Here is a 17,080-nt window from a genome sequence, read left to right on the forward strand (position 1 = left end):
AGTAGTAGCGGCACACCAGTTTCAAAGGTACTGGATATATTTCTAATACAGACCATTATCTATGCACGGGTAATTAAGAAGCAACGTTTACGGTTAATTCTGATTATGAAAATTGGCAAGTTGATTGGTAGAACCCAGACAGTCGGTATACAAATGAAACAATAAGGGATCGACAGAGAGAAAGGGCGCGCACAAAAGATACCATTTTTGGACCTTTCCCACAAATTACGGCTATGGGAAACAATCCAAAGCGCAAATTTTATTGCTAAAGGCGTACGATACTAGTCGAGTGAAATGGAAAATTCGGTATTTACTTCCAACAATGCAAGGGAAAATTTTTGAGAAATTAGAAAACTCGAAAAAAATGTACTGCGTTTTTTTTAATAGTTTAGCATGTCGGACTACTTTTTGATTGGATCGTAGATGTGTAAAAATAAGTTGGATTAATGTCGAACCAATCAAATAAGAGCTCTTAAAATTAAAAAAAAAAACAAGAACACTTTCAAATAAAACGAATATAATTGGACAATTACAGTCCACCTAAAACAGAAAAAGCTCATTACGAATAGATACCGTCAGAGTGATGAATGAAGCGACAAAACACCTTCATGCAAGTGAAATCTAGGTACTGCCGGATCCTTGTTGAAATCTTTCAATAGTCGTCTCGATGCTACTGGAATCAGGAACTGGATTTTAAATTTAATACGATACTTTACTGTACATAAAAACTGGAAACAAGCCATTAGAGAACAGAAAAAGATAGACCAAAGACAAAGACTGGAAATACTGACTCTGAAATTTCTAATTCGGTCCGCTGTTGTCTCGAAATCATAATTAAACGGACATCAAATTATTTTTAGGAAACTGAAAGAGAGATAACAGTAATTCACTCTTCGAATGAAAAAGGAATAGAGGTACTGCTGCAAGACGAATCCAAAACTCAACTTACCCACAAGTACAACATTTCACTATACGTATGCCCATTATGACTACCGTCTGTTGGTGAAAACACTTGCAATGCACGTCGCCTCAACCAATTGGAGAAGACCGCTGAGATTGAGCACCCTCTGTTACTGCCTCCTGTACCTTTTTCATAAGCGAACCGGCGGAGCATGAGCCAAAAAATAACTTTCCTACTGAGTTAATGATTGTGCAAAGATGTAGACACGGCAAGGTATTGTGAAAATGATAATTATATAAATTTAATGACTGAAAATTCAGTTTGATAAATTGGAGTGAAGGAAACTTACATCGTTAGAAAAACGAAATAGTCACTAAAACAAAGCTAGCTAAGAATGAAAAATATAATCAAAAAAAATTGAATTGAACTGAAAGAAAACTTACAGTGGTCCTTATAAGTTTTGATTGAACAGCTAGCGAGTCAGTAATAATTAATACGTATGATTGATTATTAAAGGGGCGGAAGACAAAAGGTGGCAACGCGACAACTCTATTACTAGTCAGCGTTCCTTACTGCGTGAACGAACGCATTTGACCTTTTCTAGCTCATCGGAGTGATACAGTGTGTCGGAGAATTGTTTAGAGACTAGAGACGTAATGTAAGGAGATAGTATACGGATGGATATTCAACTACAACACATATCAAGTTGGAGGGGAAGCAGATCAATCTAGACATTTTATCATAATCAGAAAATAAGCTAGCCTTGCGACAGAAACTTCACAGGGTTCAAAATCGCAACAAATGTTTGTTAATAAGCAATTTCGACAAATTGTACATATGTTTAAATTACTGAATTATCCTGATTACCGAACACTCTACATTTTTGAAGTTGGAATCTGGTGGGGGAATTTGAATATACAAAAGCTGTCCAAGGATCGATTTCAAGCGTCACACTTGGTTTCATTTATTAGTTGAGAGCCTTTTCCATACTGTTCGTAAATTATTTGGATAGAGAACTCTTCAAAAAAATATCGTAGTGGAATTTTACGCAAATTGAAATTTTAGAAAAACACTTCGGTTAACTTTTATCCAGCCTAGATAAGTTTATTTTTGCTAATCTCATTTATTTCACATATTGGAGGTGGAAAATGGCTTGTCCGGCAAATTCGGCAAAATAAGCAAATTGGCGGTTTGCTGGATTTGTCAAAAATTTGAAAAAAAAAAGAAAATTGCCGATTTCGCCCTTTGCCGGAAATTTTCATTTTCGGCTAAATGCCAAATTCGCTTATTACTTCGAAGGGTTTTTTATGAGTGTTGTACAAAACTTTTACCACAGTGACCGAAAAGAGAGAAATATTAGGAAACCAACTTCAAAAAACTACACTGTTAAGCTGACATAGCTGATGTGAATACAGAACAAACAAGATTGAAGAATAAAGAAACAATTACTTCACGTCACATTCACATACATAAATTACAAAAACTCTTAGTTGACATTCAATTTCACGCATTGAAACAAAGCTGAGTAGACACATATGATATAGACCTTATTGATAAGTGAATTTCATAGATTTATGTATCCAGTTTTGTTGTTTTCGCGAGAGTATTTTATTTTGGACGCAATATTTTCTCTGTGGGAAATGAAGCTGAGCAAAAATAGTAAAAATAACAACCTAGATTCGTAATATGTTAGGTAAGAGATAAGGGAATCTATCAGACAATTATCAAAATACTGGATACATTGTACAACTGATGAAACTAATTTCAAGAAACCAATGGAAAAAGTGGAAAAAAATGTCTTCAAAAGATAAGACATTGGAGACGCAGATAAGAAAGAACATAACGCGAATGTGCTGCAGTTATGAATAAAACGTGGGTATAAGAAACAAAAAACAGGCTGCAGAAAGGGGGCGCAGGTGTTCTCTTGGGACGGTCGTTGTGAAGGAAACTGGACACGCAAAGGCCATTCAAAAAATGTTTATCGCAGGGTACTCGCAACTTTGAGAAGCGATAGATAAGAGGTGTTTTGGAAAATAACAATATTTGAATAAAACCGTTGCGTCAGAGAGCCAATGCCGCCACGGTGACAGAGGGACCGGTGGGTCGTCATGATAATGTAAGCAATAAAATCGGAACCTTTCTTTGGTGCGCAATGCTGTTTAAGGGTCACTTTTTGTTACTATGGGAAGCCGAATGCATTTCCAAAAAAAATTGTTGGTTGGGAAATAATTGTGTTAAAAAGCGTTGCTTTAATTATTAGCGGATTTCCGGATGAGCTACGGGTTTTTTAATAGTGGAGATATTTTGTTACCACCGACATTTCAACAAAAATGCAAATTTAATGTATTTTGGCAGAAAACAATGTTTGAATTTGCCGTTGCGTCAGAGAGCCTAATTGTAAGGCGCCAACTGTAAAAAGGTGACAGGCGGGACACTTGTAAAGAAGCCGTCATGATAATGCAAACAACAAAATCGGTATCTTTCTTTTATGCGCAATACTTTTAAAAGCTGTACTTTGTCTCTCTGGGAATTAGAATTTAGTTTAAAAAAACTCAAATGACGCAATTTGAGAACAAAAATTCCAGTAATATTCTTTTACAATGAGCCCAATTTCTAAAGGATTTTGGGGGTTTAAGAGGCAATTGTCTAATAGTAAGTAGTTACGAATAAAGTTTAACATTTCATTTACGAGCTGAGTGGACAGATGTACATACACATTTCTTTAGAAACCACAGTAATCTTTATTTTTTGGCCATTCTTATATTGAGAAACGTCGCTTTAACTGTAACCTGATTTCAAAATTAAAAACATTTGATTGTCAGAATCATCTGAGCACAGCCCTGACTGGAACCATGAAAATATCAGTTTTGAAACGTTGTTCCTGTATCAACATTGTCATATTACATTACAAAATTCACATCACAAAAAAGTCATCCGAGTGCTACTACAAAAATTTGAATCCCTGCACATGCCATGTAGTTTGTAATTCGATTTGTTTTCCAATTGAAAAAGTAATCTGCCATCGTCATTTTCGTTTATTTTTCTATTCAAATTTTGTAATCCTGCATGATTGTCATTTCTATCATATCCAACTTCCTTTTCTTGTAGGTTTTCCCGAAAAAAAAAAACAATTGAAGAACTCTAGGTGGCGGCAGCGTGCGAGTGAGCAAGAGGAGATAATTGTCGGGGTGGTTCATCTCTTGCGGTTCCAGAGAGCCACCACTCTCCAATTCTTGCAATCGTTCTGTCTGCAACCAACTGCCAAAAAATAAATTCGATTCACATTTTTTCTCTAAAGTCGCTCAAGGATGGGATCTTCAAACTTTCAATTTGGCTCAGCAGATTATTCGAAACAGGTACCTCAAATACATTGAAGGATGACTGACTGTTTTGAGTTTATGAACGTACAGGATCAAAGTATGCTCAAATTAACAAAATTTGTAACGAAATTTCTCAAAAAACTTTAAAAACGTTTTTTTTTAACTCCTACATTTTGCAATAAAATTATAAATATATAATTAAATATGTATTAAAACTTTCAACAGCTAGAATACCGAGAAGTTATCAAAAGTTAAGATTTAGCTAAAATCAGTTTTTTTTTTGAAATTTTGAACCGCCATAAAAAGATTGTTAATCTTTTTGAAACAAATTTCGTTAACTTAAAAACATTTTAAGTATATACGTTCAAAATATCTAAAACCGTTAGTTCTCCATTAATTATGTGACTTTAGTTTAATTTGTGAAAGTTGAAGTTTGATACTACTATTATGTATATTGTTGCAATAGAATGAATAACTGTTTTGTAATTTTCCGAGTTCATGTACTGAATAATTTTGCATTTCGCAATTCGCAACTTGATAAATGGTCTTTTTGTGGTTTTTAAAAGATACAAATATCGTGGGAAAACTACCCCATTTTCAGGTCAGTTGCGGACATTTCATTTTTCTATTTATTTCACATCTGATGTAATTCCTGACAACATCATGATGATGGTGATGATTTTCAGCTTACCAGAAAACAACCTAAAAGCTTTCAAAAACTGTTTTGATCATAAGATTTTTCGACAACGCGTACTATAACCAACTATTTCCAAGACAAATTTTCTTCCACCCACGAATAACATTTGTAACATCTCGTGCTTAAAATGAAGCATAAAAAAAGTTTAATTCTGATGTGATATTTCAATTTTTCAATTTCCTGCCGAATTTTAGTGTGGCCTAAGAATTGTTTGGTTCACTTACTCATGATATTTCAATATTTTCAGTGGCTACACACATCAACATACAGTGTTACAGAAATGAATACGGTGAGAGATTGTTTCCGTGTAGTTTACAATTATGCATTTTAGAATATGCTGCACAACATCAAAACCTTTGGCCAACTTCTGAAACTATTTTCGGTTAGTTGTATGCTACCAAAAGGCTATGCATTGTAATTTTCTTCAGGAAAAATTTGGCGGACACCCTGAAGAGAAACGTCTACCACCCATGATTTTATTTGTGAAAAATTACCTCCGACACTACTCGATTGCATTGATTGATCAGACGATAGACTTGGAATCCAGCAATTCATTCTCAACAAATGAGGTAAGAAAAATACATAAGAGTATAGATGGTATAAGCAATATTTTCAGAATACCATGGAAAGTCTAATAGAGTCGTTCAGGAAGCTTTACGAGTCATACATGTCTGTATTTCAAGAAGATCAAAGTAAGTTTTTTTTATTTAATGCAATTTTAACAAGTTCCGAAATTGAAAATATTCGGCAAGCGAAACCAATGGCCGTTGCCGAAAATTGCCTGCAAATTTTTTTTTTGCAATTTTTTTTTTCAATAATTCCAATTTTAAACTGCAAAATCAAAAAAATCATATAAAGGACCAGATTTATCATAAATATTAAGAGAATTCTATTTAAAAAAAAACGGAAGAAAATTTGAAAAATACACAGCGTGATTTACAAAAATTTTACAAAAAATTTTACAAAAATTTCAAGATTTTATTTCAAACTCTTCAAAAACAAAAAAACCGAAAATGCGTGTGTCCAGTATTAAGCATATTTGGACGATATATTACCAGAAATTTTCACTTCGTCGGTTTTTAGCAAGCTGAAACCTTTTTCCGCTCAAACGTTAACTGGCAACATGAGCTTATAACCAGTTTTTCTCATAAATTTATCGAAAAACAAATTTCCTGGTTTCGAAAATAACCTCAAAAATTGAAAATGTTTATTCTTACACTGAACACCTCGTATATTTTCAGTTTCACAATATGCCAACTTAGCGTTACAAGAACTGATGAACGAGAAGCACACTCTTTGAAAGTACTACGGAACTCCTGTAACTATACGCATTTACGACCTGTATTTCTTTGTAATTAGCTATTTGTACAAAAATGTATGTTTATTAAAAAATAAAATATAATTTTGAAATTTTGAAACATGCGTTACACCTTTGAAATCTATAAATGACACCATTCGCATAAGAGCAATGTGTGTTGAGAGAAAAGTGTCAACTGAGATTTACAAAAATTTCAAGACAAAAAATAACCTACTGGAACTAGTTGGGTTATGGCAGGGTCCCAACAGCAGAAAATACAAAACATAACAAAAGCAATGGTAAGTCCCGAACAGGTAATACAGTAATTCAAAGAATGAAGGGAGAAGAAAGAGACTGGGAAAGAGATCTATCTGAAAAGACATTGAATTATACAGGTACATGTTACACATTTTTTGATAAATTATAAATTAAGCCAGAATAATGGTAACGATAATTAAAAACACGGCGGCAAGAGTCGCCTTTCCTCCATTGACCTTGTCGGCTCGCTGACGGCTTAGAGCCAAAGTGTGCCATTTCTCGCGGCTATACGGTACTTCCGCACTATCGGCTATATTTTCAGGGAGCTCGTCAACGATGAAAATTCTGCCACCCATGTTGAAGTTGTTTCCACTCTATAAAAATTCAAGTAAAAAGTAATACATTATTTGTTTTATGAAACATACGTTGTAATAAAGAACAGATGGGGTTGTCTCATTGGGGGTAAATGCAAACGAATGAACATCTTCCGGCCATCCATCACACTCCAAATATGTATCTGGTTCATTTGCAGCTTTGTCTAAAAATTTCTTTATACATTTCATAATTATCAATGTGATAAGACAACCTTTGTTGTGCATCCAAATACAAAGTGGTCCAGTGTTGCTCTCAATTAGTCCTGGAGAATGAATGGTCACTCTTTCAGCCTCATTTTGAGAAAGTTCGCTGAACCCTCCATTTTCATCGTCTCCAATGTAAAGTGGATTGTAGAGTTCAGGAATCATTTTTTCACGTCCACCTTCCACGCTAAAAACAACAAGTATAATTGTAAGTTGTTTTTGAATCCCTAAGTTTTTACAGAATTTGAAAACTCACTTGAAATTATAGGTGACATTTCTCATCAAATAGAGATCGGGACTCATCACACTATTCACGTGCCAAACGTATTTTGGTGAGCGGAGGTTTCCCTGCAAAAACGTCAACGTTATCAGTTTATCAGTTCTATTGGTCAACCCTACGTTTAGGTTCTTGATATGTTCGACGTCCCCGAGTTGGAAAGTAAAGTTTGTTCTTTCAGCGGACCCTTTCAATACTCCACGAGCCATAGGTTTTCCGTCAGTGTTCTGAAATAGACTTGTATTAATTTTCAACTTCATGTCATGTCATATCACATGGTTTTAGATGACTCACTTTTTTGATCGACGGCACGTATGGTGGGAGGTTGACAAGTGTGTCATCGGTGGGCACCAGAACCGAACCAAAGTTGACCCGGTACTTGTAGCAATAAACTGAGATCCAATCAATGTGGAAGATGTCGTAATTCTCTGGTAACTCGAGGATAATATCTTTGCCTCCGCGATAATTCTCACTGATTTCACTAATTCTGAAAAAAGTCCATAATTTTTATTTCAAAAAAAAACTCTCAAGTTTTAGACATTAAACTTACGCAATAGCTAAAAAGAATAAGGTACAATAGTTTCCTAGAATAGCATCCCGTATCCTTAACTTATACCTGCCGAATGGAATAATCATAATTGCTATGAGAACGAACGTCCCACAGAAATTAATGATCTGGCGATTTCAAACAGCAGGTGGGACGATTTTCTTATCATCAGATGAGAGTGATAAAAAAAGAGCGAAGTAAAATGGAAGATATGCTGAGCGCGGCAAAACTATGTGTGACCGTCTGCGTCTGATCACTCTAACCTCGATAGACAACGCGTGAGACAGAGAGGGTACGTGATCAAGTACGAGGTCAGCCTCTGGGCTAGCTCGCCCGCCCGGTTCAAGAAACGCAACAAAGTGTGTGGTGGCGTGTTTGTCAGAGAACACTTACTCTTTCTCGTCTTTCCCGCGAATTGCCACTTTGACACCGGAACTGTAAGATACTGATGCACCGCGGCCGGCGTAGAAGTAAGTTTCTGCAAAAAAACAGGTTCAAAAAGATGATAGGTTTTTCGTAGTTTTATTCGAAATAGTTCATGATCATTCTAAAGATTTGAGTGAATGAGTAAGAAAATTTCTATTACTTTAATATTAGAAAACAAACATTTGACTCACTTGGTGCTTTATTTCCCTCAAACGTGAACCCATAGACTTTAATGGTTCTTCTGTCAATAACGTAAAGCGGGCCAGATCTGAGCTGATACCGTTTTCCAGAAAACTCAGTGGAAAGCTTCACCGATTTTGGGATTTTTACATTTTCTGGGAATACAACGGATGCCATGCTTTTCTGAACAGAAAAAAAGAAAATTAGAGTTCAAGTCAAACGCCTAGAAAACTTACATCAGTTTTGAATGAATAAATCGAGAATGATTTGAATTCGTCAATACGGTGCTTCTCAGGAACATGAACAACAACTCTGTCGTTGTCTTCTGGGAAGGATCCGAGTGGCGTAATTCCATATTCAAAAGTATGTGCTTTGATTCCTTCTCTGGTTGGAACATCTTTGGTATCGAGCCAGAAATAGAGGTCTTGTTGGGACGGCGAGAAAGTCAGATTGAAAATTTGAAGGGTTGTCGCATTTACGATGAAGACTTGTCCCGAAATATCCGTTTCAGGACTGGAAAGATCTCCAACATAAACTCCGTAATCTGCATTGTAGGTGTTAATGTCGTAGCAATATGTGCTACTTGCCGCAAGGGACAAGAACACTATTTGAACCAGCTTTGATATCATTTAGCGGTTCTGAAAATTAATATAAAAGTGTTGGAAAAACAAAAGTAATGAGCATTTGCAATGAGAAGAAACAATTTGCAATTGGAGATATATGTATAAATTATATCTAAAGTGCTGTCAAAAAGTCAAAGTTTTGCCGCCAAACTGAGGCCATCTGTCACCTCTTATGCAATTCCAAAACAATTTTCTATTCAACATGACGTTTTTTGTCAAGTTGCGAATCGTCTAAAACTAGCCAATCCGACTTAGCGTTGGATGATTGGTCGACAGAAACAGTAATTACTTTTGTTTGTGGCAATCAATGAGACGTTGGTGAAGGGGATAAAGATGGCGAAAGGAAATTCAGAATTCAAAAGTGATTCATGATTCAGTAGTTGTAGTAGATATTCCTTTTGCTAGTTCCGAATGAAAATAGTAAAGAAGAAAGATTGAGCAAAGAATGGAAGGACAATTGAATTTATAATTTTGATGAAAGAGAATGAAGCGCGAATGAAACAGAATAAGAATAAGAAGGCGGAGCATTCAATTCATCACTTTTGCGCCTAGATGTATATCTCGAGTGGTTGGACCACCATCACCACCACCACAAGATGACAGTCATGTGCGGATACTTAGAGGGTGGACAGCGTGAGCAATATTTACAACAGCAGATTGCACAACAATTACATTCAAAGAGGGGAAGATAGAGGATGAATTGATCCATCATCGGATAACGGACGTTTCGCGCAAATTTGGAAGACTGAGTCGTGAAAGTGAGAAATTGAGATGTAGGAGCTAAATCGGATTAAAAATGAAATTCGAGATCAGAAAGTCGAAGTGACTAGAAGATTTCGAAAACAGGACACTAAAGCGTGAGAATCAAGTTTCTGGATAACCGGACAAGACAAGAAAGTAACAGATGTGTCTGCGGATTGAAAAAGAATAGTGAAAAGAAAGTAAAGAACATGTTGGTAAACGCTGGTAAATGACCCCCCTTCGTACTTTGCGTCAATTAGATTATGATGAGCCAAAGACAACAATAAGAACAGTCCCCCCAGGAGGATAAAAAGAACGGCTCCACCGTTCGAGTCTATGTTAATGAACGATGCAATAATAATCATAATGCAGAAGACAGATGCTTACACAGATGTACGGCAAGAAGGGGTAGGAGTCAAACGGATAAGAGGCGTGGCTGGACAGTGCGAGATGATGAAGGCGAGGTGGTGCATATGGTCCTTACACGTATTTGTTGACACTAGTAGAATAAGAAGGATCGGAACGATGCGAACTGTTGTGTGAAGAACAAGAGGATTAGAGAAGACATCATGTCAGATGAAGAGATGGTACGAGTCCAGCTGACAAAGCAACCGATAGAGTACATTTTGCGATGGGCCACGCCATTTCTTGGAACTTGATACCCGTTTTATGAGGGTTGGGGTGGGGACATGTGGCGATGACCATAAAAAGAACGGCGCGCGGTAAATCGGATTGACCCACTGATGAGCTCCCGCCTAATAAAACTATGATGATGTCTGTCACATAAATTCAGAAATGTCTGAAGACTTGACCGGGTCGGAAGCTTTATAGGTGGGAGTGTCTGGCGTGAGATCAGACAGTTCATTAAAAGTTTACGATTGGACATATAAGTGTCAAGATAATATTTTAGAGAATAACAGCTGATTTGCATGTAACACTAACTTTGATTGGTCTGTAAGACTACAAGACTTTTGCAGACGAGCTTTGAGTCTAACTTTTGAATAATACTTATATTTGAATCTGGGATTAGTGGCAAGACTCTGGAGAGGTGTCGTTTGATTCTAAAAAATGTATGCCTATATTTTCATAATTTCATTCACGATATGCGTATTTTTCAGTTACTTTTTCAATTAAAGTAGGAAGGATTTTTCTAAATTCCTACTAACCACTGATGGTCTGGAAACAAGTCAGTTTAAACCAATTAATGGCAGCAAATCTAACTATTCGTAGGGGTACATGACAAATAAAGACAATACTGTCTAAGGTGGTCAAACTTAGATTTCTAAAATACATAAGTCTTTACGAAAACAATTTACACCTTATATTGTCTTCTCAGTGTCCACTTAAAGATGAGTATCAAAAAAAGTTCGATGTTGCCATATTTGAGCAATATTATTTTTTATGAACATGACCTCGCTTGGACAAATACGGATTTGTGAATCACAATTCGCGTTTAAGTTTTGTCTAACAAGGACAGACATTGCTGTTGCGTTGAACATGTGTTCGAATGTTGTCCGGGGGGCACCTCACCAATCACTACCGGAACTTCCCCCGCTGGTCCTCGAGAAAACGAAATTTAGCTAATTTGCATAAATCACCTCATTGTGAGCATGCGCATAAGGTCACAAACGTTCTAAATGTTTGTGTCCCCTCCTCTTCAGTCCAGAAAACTGACAATACGGCAGAGACAAGTACCTCTTTTAGCTTCTTGATGGCACCTGCTAGGTGTTGTGTAACTGAATCGTCAAACAATACCCATTTTTCTAATGGATCAGGCAAAAAGAAAAGAAGGACAACGTCAGAAGTGAGAACAGGAGTGTGCAAACAAGGTTTAAGCTTAGATGACTCCCATGAGCTTTAGGTACACAAACATAGTGGTGCCATCAAAAGGAGTGTGGATGCTGCTTTGAAAGCCTGGAAGCCGAAACCACTAATTAGAAGCTACCTGAGCGGAAATGAAAGCTGGTGTGCACATTTGTGCTGGAGCCAGCACAACATTTATTGCTTATGAGGGTGGTCTTCAATTAAGCTTTTCAAGAGATGCCCACATTTGTTGGTGGTCGGTTGAAGTAGGGAGTTTCAAATTTAATTATGTCAGGATTTGGAGGCACTTTTCTGGCCTCTCACGTTTACCCCACAGTGACACAAGAACACAAGAGTCGCGCATTCCGGAATGAATGGTACTCGAGTAAAGGGGGGTGGCTACGTCAAGTGTAGTGCATATGTTTTGGCAAAATACAAGAGTTTTGGTCAATATGGACTTTTTCTTTATATTATTTTTTGGTTTGACACCAAATAAAGTAGTCTTATTGAGAAAAAAAATTGAGGGAAAACTAAACTAAAAGTCTAGATTTTCACAGGAAACATGAAATGACATGACTGGAGTTTTGAAAAATGGCGAACATGGCCTTGTTGTTTTGAAATCGAATTTAGTTCAATTATTATTTTTTACAAGGAAAGTGTTTTAGCTCACAATTCGACTTTCAAACTGAGTCTGTGTCATTTGAAAGAGAACTTAGGTCACTACAAAAAAGTCAACCACAGATTCAAAAAAAATTGATGGACGGTCCATTGCGGATCTGGGAGTCAGTTACACTGCCTGGTGGTGATCCCACTGGGCTATAATTTAAGCCACTTCCTAACAGGGGACAGTAGCAGATAACGCAGTAGTGGATTGCTCCACATCCCAATGGAGCCTGGGAACTCGGGGGTGAGGCCGGACTTGAACTCGTGACCTCTAGATTCACTACCGACCTAGCTATCCCGCTTCCCGGAACACTTTAATCTAGAAGATAAGAAACGGAAACCATGTTTTAAGGAAGTTTTAAAATTGTTTTGTAACATGTTTATTTGGAGTTTTTAAAGTTTAAAGTGCTCCACTGCAGCTAATAGGAAGTTTTTTTTTAATAATTTAATTACGAAGTCTAATTGTGAGCTGAACTACTTTCCTTATTAAATCAGTTAATAAAAATAATGAAAATTCAGGGAAAAATGTGACATTTAAAGGGACGAAAACGGATAGACGGTATTCCGAGATTGGGTCAAAAAAGGCATTCGACTGGTCAATCAAGCCAATAAAATGGGTGGACATCACATAAATGCAACGCATTCTAGCAACTGTCGCCCGTCAATTCAAACATGCAAATCTGGTCACTTGACTGACAATTTAGACCTACTTACTGACTGTTTTATCCGAATATTCCTATGAACCTAGAAAATAAAAAAAAGCGAACGTTCGTTGATTAGATATTAGATGGGGAGGAGTCAGGTTTCAGACATACGTTTTAGGGCTAAGCTTTCTGGTTGAGTTAATTGGAAACCGTGTTCCAATTATCGAACGAGTAGCGCTAGCCGACGCACCATCGAAGAGAGAAGACGGATGAAACATAATAGACTGTACACTGAAGCTTGAAGAAGTCGTTAGGTTTTGAGTAAATGCAAACAGTCTATACACACTGTGCTTCTGGTACCTATCTGCCTACCTGCCACCCCTCTTCCCGGTAGACCTATTCAAATTAAACCGGGCCATTGTTCTTGGCATACGTGTTTGACAACCTTAAGCAAGCACTTGACGCCGCCAGGAATACCATTGTTTAGATTGCGTTGTTTATGCGTAAGGACCACCAGTCCACCGAAGCCCCCCGCCGTTTCATTTTTGCTAATAATAATTTGAAATAAGAATCCAAGAAAGAAAGGGCAAAGTATATTAGAACGGGAGGTGTAGGGAAAAGGTGTGCGTGCCAAGGCCATGCCAGCGATTTGTCAGCCTGATTTGGTGTGAAAATACGTTGATGGAAGACTTACAAAACGGGCAAAACACAGCTAGTATGAAATCCTGCTAACGGATTGCTAACCTTGACAGAAAAAAGTAAAACGGACTTTTTGTAAAAGTGAAGAAGGACGACGCTAATGGGTTCCTTTTAAAATTATTACATAGATGTCTAAAGATGAGAACTTTTGCAACTTTTTAACACATTGGTCTCGCCACGCGGACAACAAGTTACTTTAATTCGTGATTATTTATGTACATCATATTTATAATTTTTTAGATTCTTGGCAGCGATTTTTTTTGTTGTTAGATTTCAAAAAATAAAAGTAGTAGCGGCCCATAAATCAACCCATGCGCTAAAGATTATGCAAACCTTTCATCATAAATGGAAAAGTAGAAGAAAATGAATTTTTGATAAAAATCAGCAAAATATTTGAGAAAATTCAGGTTAGTAGAGGGTCCTAATTTCAATAATCATTAAAATAGGTGTTTTGGAAAACTTAAGTGTTTTGTCTTTAGGTAGTTTTATTTGAAATTACCTTAATTCTTACAGAAAAAAAAACATGTTATTTGTGATTGAAAATTCAGATGATAAAAAAGGTTTTTTTCTGTTTGAAATCTGTATTTGATTTGCTGCGTAACAAGGAAGAAAACAAAATATTTAAATTCTAAAACATAAAAGAAGACAAACAAATTCAGGTTGAAATAGGTTTTCTTGATAAACTGAAAAGTAAAAGAAAAGACGAAATTTAAATGTTTAAATTCACGTGGGGGTGGGGTCTATATATTTGAAAATAATTAATTTATTAAAAGGCTTTTGAAAATCAACGTTTCAAAACAAAGATAATATTTTGTTAGAAATGAGTTAAGTAATATTATCGCAACAATGCAAGACTTTCGCGCAAAACATCTACATACTGTGCGATGCGAGCGCCTGATAATCCAGAATGACTCAAGGACCAGAAACAAACCAGAATGTACAAACTGTTGTGACCTATAAATTGACAATTGTCGGACTATTTAGTCACTTAGTGACTCATCAAGGCTGTCCTTGGATAGGAGGCGCGAATCGACACCTTCTACCGGGGGTGTGGCATGGAGGATATGCCGAAGAATGATTGCATTTTGTGGGTTGGTTTTGATGTTTTAGAGAACGATGAAGATTTTGATTTGTAATTAAATGTGTGAGAACGAAATGAAAACGAGTCTTCTTGGATTCTCTTTCATTTGCTTCGGCTTTGGTTTTGAAAGTAAGACAACCAGGAGGACGGTGGCGAGAGAAGTCAAAAAGCCAGAATAACCAGCGGTATTGGGGGTTATTGACGGGCGTCGAACGGGCGGCGTAAAAGCGACAAAACATTACTGGCTATTTGAACTAAGCATATCGATCAGTGTGTGTTGGAAGGCCGAAAAGAATTAAAACGAGCGGAAAATTTGGCGAAAATTGTTCTTTATGTGTATATTCGTTCACCTTTTTCCTTCAATTTTCTCCTCTCCGCGCACTATCCTCATCCGTCATTTCACTCTTCGTTGCCGTCAGATGCCTTTTCAATGCCTGTTGATTTTCAAAAGAAACTGTTCTAAAATAGATGTGAAGTGGAATATTGAAAAAGACGGGCTATTTGATGCGGGACATTGGTCACTAAAAGCTGTTAGCTTTCAACACTATTGAATACGGTTTTTGTGAAGTGAGCCGTTGAGGCGATGGCCAAAATGTGCATCTTAACTTGCTGCTATTTTGAATTAACTCTCAACGTTATATGGGTTTTCACTATTTTTTAATTTTTTTAACTGAACAGTGGCCCACATCAAATAGAAACAATGTTTCAATATGCTCTACTTAATCAGCTTATGATGAATATAGAATGGAGCTTCAAAAAAAAATTCAGAAATTTGAGGAACCAAGGTGGTGAAACTTTTAAGTCAAAGCTTAAAGTTAGGCAAATTCTCAAATTTATGAAATCAGAGTTGTTTTTAAAAATTGCGAGTACTGTCTTATTTTCAACGATTTTCATATTTTAAATATGAATTCTTAAAAATATTTAAAGAAACGAAAAAAAGGTCAAACACTTTAAGTTGTGTTAAACAATTTAATAGAATTTAAAAAAAAAACAGTAATCGAAACGCCTGTGAAGAAAACTATTCTCGTCATTATTCTCAGCGATTCTATCTAATCTCAGCCATCAATAATTCGTGGATGAGAAGACACTCCGAAATAAACTTTTATAGAACTCAATTAATTCGATTAACTGATGAGCGATGATGAGACTTTTGAATTCGGGAGAAGGCGGTGAAAAGAAGTGGAAAAAACATACGCGAGGCAAATAATGGGACTGCAAAAAAAACTTCAATGAAAACTTGTGACGTTGTCGCTTGTCGGTAACGATGCAGAAAGGGACAGAAAGGAAGATTGAAGAACCCGACTGGAGATAAAATCAAAGCTGCAAGCTGGCCTCTTTCACTGGAAAAACGACGTTTCATCTAAGAAGGCGAATAGAGACTTGACAGTGAGATACGGAGGAGGGCCGGACAAGCAACAAAGAGAAATGCGGGACAGTGTCTTGATTTTCAGGAAAACAACAAAAAAACGCACATAATCATCTTCGCCCAGTTTCTTACAAATCTTCACTGACTCAAGTGGCTTCATATTGTATATGTCGTTTTCAATACTGTCTCGGGTAGCGTACGGTTGTGTGACAGTAAGCAATTTTTGCCGATTGCCGAGAAATCGCAAAAAGTTTGACAGTAGCCGTTTGAAAGAAAATGTGAAAAATTGACACTCTACTTTAATTAATGACTATACTCGAAGTAAGTATTTTTCGTTGTTTAAACGATATCAAGTTGAGTTTTCTATATAAAATTGGTTACTTTTCAAAGTTTTGGAGCATTTAAAGTAAAAACAAAAGAAAATTAGACTTGCAGCTTCTAAATTTTTTAAAATTTAAATTATTCAGGAAAATTATAACGATGGTGGGAGTTGACCTAGTCAGTCGTTGGGAATGTAATTTTATAAAACATTTTTCGTTATATTTGGTCATTTCTATTTACATGGGTTTTTCTTTACAAAAAATTGCATTCCAAAGTTTTAAATTTTTGATATTCGAATTCGAAAAGCTACAGTCAAACAAAAAATCAAAAAGAGATATCCAGTTCTCAGAACACCAACTGTATGAATGATAGATTTGTCCATCACCCCTTCCAGGTGTCACAATTCCATTGAATGTGCAACGAACTGTGAGAGGGTAGCACTTACTTGCGTCCATTCCTATACCCACTTTCGATAATCGAGTGACCTCAAACATGCTATTCTCCAACCGTTTTCTTCATCATCTTCATGTCCTTCTTCACCTTTTACCATCTGCGTAATATTTATTTAGGCGCTTCTGTTTTTTGAGAAGAGACATGGAAGGGAGCACTTAATAATTTGATGAAGAGGTTGGGGTGGGGTGGGACACTTACAAATCTT

The 17,080-nt window shown here is 36.5% G+C and overlaps 2 protein-coding genes and 6 non-coding genes across 9 annotated transcripts; 4 read left to right on the forward strand and 4 right to left on the reverse strand.

The window, feature by feature from the left end:
* Window positions 1-4,209: 4,209 nt before the first annotated feature.
* Window positions 4,210-6,237, forward strand: W01C8.1 (uncharacterized protein; the record flags this gene model as incomplete). The annotated part of the gene is made up of 6 exons (NM_076557.3): window positions 4,210-4,257; window positions 5,166-5,207; window positions 5,250-5,300; window positions 5,347-5,487; window positions 5,535-5,610; window positions 6,160-6,237. 6 exons carry the CDS (start codon window positions 4,210-4,212, stop codon window positions 6,216-6,218), a joined length of 417 nt encoding a protein of 138 aa, NP_508958.2. The 3' UTR covers window positions 6,219-6,237.
* Window positions 6,238-6,281: 44 nt separating this feature from the next.
* On the reverse strand, window positions 6,282-9,119 carry W01C8.5 (DM13 domain-containing protein). Of its 2 annotated transcripts, NM_076558.11 has the most exons (9): window positions 8,718-9,119; window positions 8,493-8,664; window positions 8,269-8,353; window positions 7,623-7,815; window positions 7,451-7,555; window positions 7,308-7,399; window positions 7,060-7,238; window positions 6,899-7,011; window positions 6,296-6,847 (listed from the first exon to the last, which is right to left on the reverse strand). In NM_076558.11, exons 1-9 carry the CDS (start codon window positions 9,108-9,110, stop codon window positions 6,644-6,646), a joined length of 1,536 nt encoding a protein of 511 aa, NP_508959.1. In that variant the 5' UTR covers window positions 9,111-9,119; the 3' UTR covers window positions 6,296-6,643. The 2 variants fall into 2 exon arrangements, with proteins under 2 accessions (NP_001123187.1, NP_508959.1); NM_001129715.6 differs by lacking the exons at window positions 8,269-8,353; window positions 8,493-8,664; window positions 8,718-9,119 and adding an exon at window positions 7,879-8,221 and having other exon boundaries at window positions 6,282-6,847.
* W01C8.13 lies at window positions 8,115-8,245 on the forward strand. Its single transcript, NR_071102.1, has one exon. It is a non-coding gene; the product is annotated as an Unclassified non-coding RNA W01C8.13 (non-coding RNA).
* A 140-nt stretch (window positions 9,120-9,259) lies between the features above and the next one.
* Window positions 9,260-9,482, reverse strand: W01C8.11. The gene has a single exon (NR_071103.1). It is a non-coding gene; the product is annotated as an Unclassified non-coding RNA W01C8.11 (non-coding RNA).
* Window positions 9,483-11,339: 1,857 nt separating this feature from the next.
* On the forward strand, window positions 11,340-11,473 carry W01C8.15. The gene has a single exon (NR_071104.1). It is a non-coding gene; the product is annotated as an Unclassified non-coding RNA W01C8.15 (non-coding RNA).
* A 146-nt stretch (window positions 11,474-11,619) lies between these two features.
* On the forward strand, window positions 11,620-11,829 carry W01C8.14. The gene has a single exon (NR_071105.1). It is a non-coding gene; the product is annotated as an Unclassified non-coding RNA W01C8.14 (non-coding RNA).
* Window positions 11,756-11,883, reverse strand: W01C8.9. The gene has a single exon (NR_071106.1). It is a non-coding gene; the product is annotated as an Unclassified non-coding RNA W01C8.9 (non-coding RNA).
* A 3,331-nt stretch (window positions 11,884-15,214) lies between these two features.
* W01C8.10 lies at window positions 15,215-15,339 on the reverse strand. Its single transcript, NR_071107.1, has one exon. It is a non-coding gene; the product is annotated as an Unclassified non-coding RNA W01C8.10 (non-coding RNA).
* Window positions 15,340-17,080: the final 1,741 nt, after the last annotated feature.

Source organism: Caenorhabditis elegans, chromosome X, assembly GCF_000002985.6.
Source record: "Caenorhabditis elegans chromosome X".
Taxonomy (NCBI): Eukaryota; Metazoa; Nematoda; class Chromadorea; order Rhabditida; family Rhabditidae; genus Caenorhabditis; species Caenorhabditis elegans.